The sequence below is a fragment of the Haliotis cracherodii genome, unplaced genomic scaffold, assembly GCF_022045235.1.
Source record: "Haliotis cracherodii isolate W230 unplaced genomic scaffold, xgHalCrac1.p SCAF_23, whole genome shotgun sequence".
In the NCBI taxonomy this organism is placed as follows: Eukaryota; Metazoa; Mollusca; class Gastropoda; order Lepetellida; family Haliotidae; genus Haliotis; species Haliotis cracherodii.
In genome coordinates, this window is record NW_027266279.1 from 2,083,189 (window position 1) to 2,094,328 (window position 11,140).

At 39.6% G+C, this 11,140-nt stretch overlaps 1 protein-coding gene across 1 annotated transcript; it reads left to right on the forward strand.

Moving 5' to 3' along the window:
• Window positions 1-493: 493 nt before the first annotated feature.
• LOC139471703 (dolichyl-diphosphooligosaccharide--protein glycosyltransferase 48 kDa subunit-like) lies at window positions 494-10,473 on the forward strand. The gene is made up of 11 exons (XM_071254172.1): window positions 494-645; window positions 1,545-1,655; window positions 2,455-2,541; window positions 3,099-3,202; window positions 4,171-4,265; window positions 4,875-4,968; window positions 6,059-6,204; window positions 7,601-7,748; window positions 8,174-8,294; window positions 9,634-9,740; window positions 10,133-10,473. Exons 1-11 carry the CDS (start codon window positions 507-509, stop codon window positions 10,286-10,288), a joined length of 1,308 nt encoding a protein of 435 aa, XP_071110273.1. The 5' UTR covers window positions 494-506; the 3' UTR covers window positions 10,289-10,473.
• Window positions 10,474-11,140: the final 667 nt, after the last annotated feature.

Below are 11,140 nucleotides of genomic sequence, written 5' to 3' on the forward strand. Positions count from 1 at the left end.
AGTGTTTACGTCATTTCAAGGACACGGTCTCGTGGAAAACGTATGAACGTCAAATTGTGTCGTTCATACACTTATGAACGTCAATTTCGCGGTCATGTGACCGACCACTCGTCCAATGCAAAAGCCGTATATCGTGTAAACGTCAGTTAAAAAAATAATATATATATACATATATATATATATATATATATATATATATATATATATATATATATATATTTATATATTGATATATTGATATATATATATATTTTGTATTTTCATTCACTCGAAACATTGTTTAGTGAAAACGTGATGTTAACTATTTGCCATATTCCCTTTTTCATTCACAAATCGCCACATGCAAAAGGGGGTGTGGTTCACAACGAACTTCGTTGACCATCGGGGAAGTCTAGATTCATTCGGAGTAAATCGGGCAGTTCCGTATCCACAACAGCGGAAGTGCTAACGGAGGCGAAAAGGCAACGCGATTTGATATTCCGATTGCAGCAAGTGCGTGGACAAAGATGGCGTCTAACACAATGTGCAGAGTGTTGGCTCTCCTAGCTTTTGCAAGTATTGCATTAGCCGGAAAAAGAACGTTGATTTTAGTCGACAACTGGGCCATCAGAGAAACACATTCAACGTTTTTCAGATCATTAAGAGGTAAGGAATCTTCGATCGTGCACAACTGACATAGATGTTGGAGATACCTTGCCGGCGAACAGACCGGTGACACGTATATGGGGAGAAATCGATGAGAGCGAAGAAACATTTTGCTTGTGGTCCCTTTGCTCGACATTTTGAAATTAATACTTAATTGTGCTTTGCTGTTTTGATTCTTCACATTATATTTATGAGGTTGACCATGATGTTATATCTTGAAATAATTTAGAAAATGTAATGAATGGATTGGTCAGTTCAACGACTGCTCCCATTGCGGAGCATGGCTGTGGATACATCTTTTGAAGAATACATTTAATATCTTGCAAAAACTTGACTCTTAAAGAAATAATCAGTCACTGACCGAAATCTTATATCTTCACATTATGATTAATTTTTTACATGCTTGTCATAGTCATTGTATTGCAATTAAATAGTAAGTTTTCTGCTACTGTGTGAGGGTGTGTGTTTATTTTCTACAAGTCTTATTCTGTAATCTTATGTTAGATTAACATAGAATAACCAGTTGTCCCCAACCTGTTATGGCTTGTCGTAAGACAAAGAAATGGCTAAATTTGTGTTCAGACTAGGTTGTCTGAAGGTTGATGATATATGTGTCAGACCTAGTTGGACATGGCTTGGAATATCCAACCACTGGTTGATCTTGCACAGATTCAATTACAGGCAGCAGTAACCTTGCTAATATTGTAATAAATACTGGAATATTGCTGAATGCTGCATACTTAAACTAATGCTGTATTTACCACATATGATCTATCTTGTCATGGTATTTGATTTGTAATCTGTTTTGAGTTTTTTAGTGATACATTAGTGAGCCAAATTGTCAATTTAGGTATGTTTTCTCCACAACAATCATTGCCATATTATTTAATTATTTTCAGACATTGGATTTGACCTGACATTTAAACTAGCTGATGATGGAAGCCTGGCCCTTGTCAAATATGGTGAATTCCTGTACGACAATCTCATTATCTTCTCTCCCTCGGTTGAAGGTAGGTCTCAACCTCATTTAGTCATCAGTCCAAACAAACACTTGTGTTACAGGTCACCTTACTTTAAACCCAATGTTTTTATCAAAGCTGGAAACCCATGTTTATTATTTGAAAAATAATCAGATGTTTCCACAAAATATACTTGGAGAAACAGTTTTAAGCATTGTTAATAAAATCTTGAACCCTATCTACCAAGCCGCCGTACCTGTTGGTTACACAAGAATAATACATCTGTATACTTTACATGCTTTATGCAGTCAAGTAAACATGGCAGTGGTGCTTGTAGGTGGAGATACCATGAGTCACATCCAACTGTAGTCCGTTTGCTATCTGGACTATCTAGATCTATCTAACAATCTAGATAGGCTTCTTGTTTTATCCCAAAATTATTTTATCACTTGTCCGAAATGATCTAGTTGGATGTGACCCATGGTGTCTATCCTGATCACAGAGTGAGAAATGTAATCTTGTAATTTATTGGATTCTTTTGTGTGTCAAGCTAAAGAAAGACTGAAAAACAAGAGGATGCTGCTATTGACACAATTGTTTAAATTGGATGGTTGATTTTGGATTTTTGTAACTGTATGATGATAATAATATGCAATCAGATTGTGTATTACATTTTGTGATAGGGGATATAGTAATGCTAGCTTTTTGTCAATGCTTTGAAGATACTACTTTTGAAAAATGATACACCAGTGATACACCGTTATAGTATGATTGGATGCATCTGTACAGGCATATTGTGTATCCTAGCAGGGTGAGTGGCACTACAGCCTTATGTATATCCTGTTTGTAGAGTTTGGAGGCAACCTTGATGTGGCAGCTATCACAAGTTTCATTGATGGAGGAGGAAATGTTCTCGTTGCTGCCAGCTCGGCTATCGGTAAGTTTATCATGTTCGTGTAAAAGTTTGACTGTCCCTTTGGCATGTTTAGTTATGAATTTTTGTCTGGGTTATTGGTAATGCTTAATGTCCACAAAAGCATGTTTACTTTGGAAACACAAACGGAATTGGCAAGTAAAAAAGTATCTCGCTAGCCTGGCTGTATACTGCTGTTGAATATTTATTTCACTCACTGTTTCCCAAAATATATTTAATCGTTAGATATGATGTATAGAATACCACAGAAGATAATCCAAGCTAAAGATTTTGTTAAAAGGGGTGAATTTTTATGGAAACCTTGGATTACGATGCACAGAAAAAAATTTCCAGCTGCCAAGATGGTGCGAAAAAGAGAGTGATCGAGTTACTGGGCCTGGTCACATTGTTCCGGTGCGCATGCTCAGAATAAGGGTGCGTTTTGGTGAGCTGTTTTCTCTGTACTGTGGGAACAGCACGGGAAGTTTCGACTACTTATTCGGAAGAGAGAGAGATAAGCAATAAGTATGAGTCAGGATAAGTATAAATGATATTTTCATGCTTGCCCCTTGTTTTTTTAGGCGACCCACTGCGAGAGCTTGCAACTGAATGTGGTGTGGAGTTCGATGATGAGAGGACAGCCGTCATTGACCATCTCAACTATGACGTGTCCGACCTTGGCAAGGTTAGCAGTTCAACTAAGCAAACACTCACTACAGATTCAGTGATATATCAATGAGCAGGTTAACTGGCCTCCTGGCCCGTGAAGAATGCGGGGTAGAATAGGTCTCAAGCAACCCATACTTGTCGTAAAAGGTGACTATGCTTGTCGTAAAAGGCGACTGACGGGATCAGGTGGTCAGGCACGCTGACTTGGTTGATGCATGTCATCGATCCAAATTGCATGGATTGATGCTCATGATATTAATCACTGGATTCTCTGGTCCAGACTCGATTATTTACAGACCGCCGTGATATAGCTGGAATATTGCTGAGTGCGGCATAAAACAACAAACCAACCAACTAACTGGCCTCCTGTGAAGATCTGGGTTTGTATTGGTCTTTGGCAACCTGGTCTTGTCGATAGAAGCGACTTATTGGATTGTCGTCATATCTGAATCTCATAGATTTATGCTCATGATGTCAATCATTGCATTGTCTGGTCCGGGGGCACAGGTTTCGCTGTGCAGAGTTGCATCCCTTTGGCGTACCAGAAACCTGTGATGGGAGTTGGTGTCCCAAACCACCCTGATTATGTTTCTAGGTTTGTCAGCACCATACCCATGCTCATAGGTTTCACCAAAGTGGTAAACATTTGAGACCTGTATCACTTCGGGCTTTCATCCCAAATAAATTGCCCAGAAGGAAGGAATGGAAAGGATTGTCTGGTCCAGACTTGACTATTTACAGCCTAATGCCACATAGCTGAAATATTGCAGGGTGCAACAGTAATCAACAACAGGTTAATTGCAATTTTTATCCCCAATATTCCAAATCATGAATTTCGATTTGTCATATTTTACACAAAGTATCTTTCAGGTAGGCTATATAATTAAATCAGGAGCATGTTTGTCTCCTCCCGGCTGTTGTAATACAGCTGGAATAAATAAATGAATGTACTAAGAAAGATAAATATTGATCCTGGTCTTCCAGCACACACTGATTGTCGCAGACCCAGGTAACCTCATCGAGTCTCCAATGATTGTGGGCCAGAAGAACCCCGCCCCTTTCCTCTTCCGCGGCGTCGGGTGAGTTCGAGACCAATATGTTAATGATAACACAATAGAATTGGGGTTTTTGCCTGATATATTATCATACAAATGTGTGATTAAGTGATTAACTGAATTATCTTTGACTTCTCTATCGTTTGACAGAACTTCAGTGCACTGTTAAAATAGGGTTTTACATTCGAACGTTGGCAAATCGGGAAACCTTCGGGTGAAACGGTTGTCATTTATTTTCTGGTAATTCAGAATTTTGTTAATCAGGGCGATTTCATCAGAAATAGTAAGCACTATCTATTTTAGCTTGTTTCACTGTCCTTTTAGATTAGGCCACTGAACTGGGGTTTGAGTTATCTGCCCTTGTTACAATCAAGTTAGTCATAGTTACCATTTTCACAAAAGAGCTGTCATTTAAACTTTGATTTAAACTACAGCACTTTTGTACAATAAAACCTCGGCACTACGACTGTAGTAAGTCTATAGTAAGGTATAGGAGTAACAATCACCTCAGCGCAAACATCGCTTGTACAGCAGCACCCTGTTAGATAAGATCAACACAAATGTCCCATTATCATGTCATTATTGTCCAGTTTAAACAAAATGTTGATGTTGAAATGATTATTATGATTGTAGGATGTTGGCTGACCCCGAGAACCCGCTTGTGCTGAGTGTGCTTCATGCCTCCTCCACTGCCTACAGCCACAACCCTGACACCAAGATATCCGAGGTACCCGACAGTCCAATACCATACACATAGCTGCCAGCTGTGTCAATTTGTGTTATTTTGTTATGTAATTCATATGAATAATATCAGAGCTCCAGATAAGCTGCGTATCAGAAATGCAGAAATACGCAGTGAAATAAAATCCAAGCGTGTTGGTATCAAATACGCAACGAACATTACAGATACGCTACAAAAATAAAACTTGTGCATATCATCAAAATATTGTGCTGTAACCCTGCGTATTCGATTAGCAAATCAGCAACTTATTTTGAAATTATAAACGGGCATTCTGTCAACCTTGCCACACTCCACAATGACAGTTACATCATGATCATTTGCCATCACACTTTCTTGTGGAAGTATCGTGGTATTTTTGAGTCCTATAAAGCTCTCGAACCCACACGACACCAGTTTGCAGGGACAAGATGAATAGTGTTTTTAAATATTTAACTTAAAAACCAACATGTTTAAAAACTAGTGGGTAACACAAATTTAAATAGCCAGATAGAATTACTGATACCCAATGATTTTAAAATGCATGGGTAAAATACCCACAACACCAAAAGCTTATCTGGAGCTCAGGGTAGTCCCTGACCCTCATTTCCTGGGAGCTCATATGGCCCAGGAGTCAAAGACACTACAATTTGATGTGAAGAGTTGTTTCCCTTGATCATGATAGAATCTGATAATCAGATTTGACCTGTTTACTTTTTGGCTTCTGAGCAGCCTACCCAAGCCATCTCACTAAAATCAGATCTTAGTGCTCACTACCGCTACATTAAATCTGAAGACATCCCATTACAGGTCACATTTGAACTACCTTTCGTCAACTTAGACAGACCCAAAAAATGACTAACAGGAATTCGACATTAGCAAATATGAAAGCTGCTTTCTCGAGCGAAGTGGTAAAGTGGTAGATGTCCAAGACCTACATCACTCTCGGCTTTCCTCCCACAGTAAGCTGAAACGATGTGATATTACTGGAAAGAATACACCCACTCACTCCCACGTCAATTGTATTGTGAATGTACCCCTGGTATAAGTGCTGTAAGCACCATCAAACCCAACTCACTCACCAACTGATCTGTTTTAGTTCCCTCATGCTGTTGGCAAGAATACTCTCCTGGTGGCAGCCCTCCAGGCCAGGAACAACGCCAGGGTCGTGTTCGTGGGGTCCCTCGACTTCTTCAGTGATGAGTTCTTCCAGTCCCCTGTACAGAAGGCAAACGGTGGCAACCGGTGAGTAGGGTACAATCTGCATTAACAGGAATAGGTTTGAATTCAATCCACCTTGTTCCAAAGCTTGCCGTAAACGGCGACTAGGCTTGTCTCAAGAGGCTACTAACGGGTTTGGGTCGTCAGGCTCGCTGACTTGGTTGATGCATGTTATCGTATCGATTTGCGTGGATTGATGCTATTCATGTCAGTCACTGGATTGTCTGGTCCAGACTTGTTAATTTACAGACTGCCGTCATATAGCTGGAATATTGCTGAGTGTGGCGTTAAAAAAGCAAACAAATTTTGCACCTTTGTGTCATCTTGATATGTTTCTCTTCCTGAACATTTATCTTCATTGTCCATTGTCAATACTTCACGTATTTGTGTACACTGTTCCTCCACCAGCTGTGAATACATGCAACCGTTTTTGCTGTGTTGAAGTAATTTCTGTTTATTTATCGTCAGTTAATGAAATAATGTGGTTTATTATTATTGAAGTAATTTGTAGAGAAGGTGGCCAGACAATCACACTAAAATCAGATCACACACAGATCTAAGTTCTCCCTACTGCTGAACAACAGATTTGAGGCATGTTGAGGACATCACATTGCGGGTCACGTCAGAACGAACTTTTGTCCGAACAATCAAAACTTGCCTACCAGATTGAGAAAGTGACAGTTGTATTTTCTAAACGTGCAACCTCAAAAGGCTAACATGGGATATTCCAAACAACAGTGTATTTAATGCCAGCCCATGTCAATATTTCATGTACAATGTATGTGCACAACGTATGTGAATAAAGATGAATGATCGTTTTGTCTTCGGTCCAACTTTTTATATTGTGTTTAATCCAGACATCGCCGTAAAATGGACTTGTTTACCCGTCCCAACGAAGTCCGATTCAGACAGATTCCACTGTACTGCCATACAATCTCAAGACCTAGTCTTGGATGGAAATTGCCAGTTTAAAACTGGTACAGTAAAGCTTAAGAAAGCTGATTGGCTGATGTCCACTTCTTGTTAACCATTTCATTGGTCGGCATGCTGCATGAGAAAGATTGCTGTTTGTGTGCCCTATTGTATAAATAGATATTTACATTGAAACCTTGTCAAACAGAAATCCCCGGGTGAGACAGTTGACAGTTATATTTTTTTAATTCGAAACTTTGTTAATCTGGGTGATTTCACCTTGAATAATTAGCATTGTTCTTATTATAACATTATCTGCCCTTGTGACAATCAAGTAGGTCATGTCTGCTTTTGTTGGTAAGAAGTAGCTATTACGCTGCAAAATCCAATGAAGTGTATACACGCATGAAGAATTGACAATGGAAATGTTGTGGAGCAGGATTGAGTTTGTCTTGTCCTATATGAAGTGTGTGTGAGGCACAATGTATAACTGGTAGTCCTTGTGCAGGTTTGACAAGTCTGGCAACCAGGACCTGGCTCTCAACATGGCACGGTGGGTGTTCAAGGAGAGGGGTGTGTTGAGGGTCGGTGCCGTCACTCACCATAAGAAGGGGGAGAAGAAGCCACCAGCAGCCTACACCGTCTTTGACAACGTGGTGAGTATTTTAGGGAACATACATGAAATGTCCTTTCACTGTTTTAAATAAAAATAACAAGTCGTTTTGGATACCAATATTATCAGCTTTAATTCTAATGACAACAAAACATTTTTACTAGTGACTATTTACTTGTATGGCAAAGAATGATGACTGACAAAATGACATTGTTGTGTTTGATTATCTCATGTCTCGTCACACCGAACTTGATTAGGTTTGTATGGCCATTTTGTCAAGTATAACAGAAATATGAATATGTTTTCAACATGTTTCAGTATATATAATTGTGTTGGATGGTTCAGATATGGTGATCAGAGCCAGATTTTATAATTTACAAGCCACTGTATTATGGCTAAAATTTTAACGCTTATTAAAATTTGGACCATTTATTTGTAGAATTTTGAAAAAGTTGTGTTTGTTTGCAGAGGTATACGATCCAGATTGAAGAGTTGTCAGAGGGGAAGTGGCAGCCATTCCAGGGGACGGACATCCAGATGGAGTTTGTCAGGATCGACCCCTTCGTCCGCACACTCCTGAAGAAGCAAAGTATGTACACGCACAGAGTGACAGTACCACTGCTCAATATATTCCACTCAACTTAGATCAGCCGCCTCCATGGTCTAGTGGTAGAGCGTCCGCCCGGAGAGCGGAAGGTCCCGGGTTCATTCCCCGGCCACGTCATACCAAAAGACGTTAAAAGATGGTACTTGTTGTTACCCTGTCTGGCGCTCAGCATTAAGGGGCTAAAACAAGGACTGGTCGGCTCGGAGTCAGTATACTGTGTCTGAGTGGGGTATTCATGTTAAACTGCGGCATGGTATCTCAGTGAGCTAGCACTATAAATCGGCATCAGTCCGGACTAGTACAAGCAGCCACATACACACACACGTGCATGCATGTCGCTATATAAGTGCAATAATCTTGGACGCGACGTTAAACCCAATTTCACCTCACGTCAACCTAGATCAGCGATAATCAGATGCCATTCTGTTAAAGTATCTGCTTGACATATGAAGACAATTAGTTTTGGGTGGCATGGAAAGATAAAACAATGTCCCTATCAAACATTGAGTAGTGTATGTTTATTTTTAGTCAGTCAATTTTCATCTATTTCAAGCATGGCTTCAGTATAATGGAAGTAATATCAGTCAACATTCACATTTCAAAAGAAAACAATTTACTCTGGTATACCTTACAAAACAATAATCCTGTGAACACCATTATCTTGGTGCTGACTAAGAATTTATGCCACCATTCCAGGACATCCAATGGGACCTTACTCAATATTACATACGAACAAAATATATTGCAAATGTAAATTATGATATTAGAAATATCAGCAAGTACTGGTCAAGCTGCCATCTACTCTTCTCTTAATGTACAGCATCCATTATATACGCAACTGTAAAATGAAAGTGCAACAGGAGATAAAAATAAGAAAAAGAAGAAGACATAGTCATGCATTCTTGCATCAGGATTTAATGAACTGATTTTTTTTTCAACCATTAAATTCCATGGAATAATTTTTGGCACCTTCTGCAGCAAACTTGAAAATGTTGTCAAGTCACAGGTCTTCATGGTCTTAGCACAACAAAACTCTTTTGAATGTTTAAAAAATTAGCACATCTTCTGAATGATTTGCCATCATGTTAACATCATATGATGAATATTTTGTAAAAATAATTGAAGCAGAGTCATCCAGTGTCACAACCTGAATCTTGCTGTCAGTGATAGAAGCTAACTGTTTTTGTCTACCAGTCTTTATAGTAACATATAGCAAAAAATGGCAAATTTCTACTGGTCCTTATGATACCTTAACTATTGGGCAGTTTGGCAAGGACTATAGGACTAGTGCCAATTTCTAACGCTGTTGCTGTTCTTCCAGATGGGATGTTTTACGTAGAGTTCATTCTGCCCGACGTGTATGGGGTGTACCAGTTCCGTGTCGACTACAACCGCGTGGGGTACACCCATCTCTTCAGCACAACTCAGGTAGGCCACCTCACATCCTGTTCTTATTTTAAGAGGCGACTAAAATTGATTAAAGGTGTCTGTGCGTCTTGACTGATTGTATGTCATCCATGGGGTAGATCACCATTTATGCTTCCCATGAAGATCCAAGTTAGAATTCATATTCAGCAGCCCAGGCTTGTAAGAGGCGACCAACGGGATTGGGTAGTCAGTCTCTTCACCTTGGTTGATGTCATCGTATACCAGTTACGTAGATCAATGCTCAAACAAACAAATAATGTGCCTTTTTATTTTCTTAAACCTTAAAAATATGAGGTTTTCTTTTTACCTGGAAGAAGGTGTTGAGTTTTGAGGAACAAGATCATTGTAATATTGCTGACAGCATCAAGCATTCACACTTGCGTATGTTTCAGGTGTCTGTCCGGCCGTTACAGCACACCCAGTTTGAGCGGTTCATCCCTGCAGCCTACCCATATTACACCAGTGCCTTCTCCATGATGTTTGGAGTCCTTATACTGAGTATAGTGTTCCTGCATTTCAAGGAAGAACCTAAGGAGAAGAAAGAATAGAAAACATTCCAGCTTTAGAGAGCAGTCATCTTATGAATCATTTACAATTATTGAATGTATGTGTTTTTTGTCAGCAAAAGAATGGATGATTGTTGAGGGATTCGAAATATGCCAACATCTTTGTTTCTTGAATCTTGGTGTATACAATTTTGTTTTGAGGATAAATAAAAACTCTTTTTATTTTATATATTTGTGTTTGTTTTCACGTGGTGACTCGAGTCTTAGGTTCTGCAACTCATTCATCATACAAAGGGGTCGTTGTCTAAGGCGCCGCAATACCCTCCGCAGAGTGGCATCCATTGGGCAGGCCTGAAAGCTGTTCATGGGTTCGAATCCCGGTTTGCCCAATTTTGTTTCTAGGTTTGTCAGCACCATACCAGGGCTTGTGGATTTGCCAAAGTGGTAAATGCCTGAGACTTAAGCCATTTTGGGATTTCCTCCCACGTCATGCTGACAAGCTGCCTTATAACTTAAATACTGTGGAATACTGTTCTTAAGTACCTCACAGGTTTGAATACACTACATTCCTTCAGACTTCCAGACTCTGTGCTTGTATTGGTCCCCAGCAACCAATGCCAGTGATGGGTGACCAAATGGATCAGACGGTCAGGCTCGGTGACTTAGCTGATTGTGGGTCATCATACAGCGTGGATCTTTGTTCACGATGTAAAAGCTGTACAGTCATTGTTGTCACCGTTTCAAATCCACAAATTTTGAAATTTAGTCTGTCAGCCCATGTCTGTTTAAATTCAAATCACCTTGCGCCTCATGTAGTTGGAAAACATTTGAACTAAATACATCTTGGTACACTGCATGTGGATCCTGAAAGGGGCTTGTATGAAGGAAGGTACA

Bases quoted from the DNA above. Each gene is read 5' to 3' on its own strand.
- LOC139471703 (XM_071254172.1), top strand. From the start codon at position 507: ATGGCGTCTAACACAATGTGCAGAGTGTTGGCTCTCCTAGCTTTTGCA. The intron at 4,266-4,874 runs GTGAGTTCGAGA...TTATGATTGTAG, and splicing joins TTCCTCTTCCGCGGCGTCGG to GATGTTGGCTGACCCCGAGA. The intron at 7,749-8,173 runs GTGAGTATTTTA...GTTTGTTTGCAG, and splicing joins ACACCGTCTTTGACAACGTG to AGGTATACGATCCAGATTGA.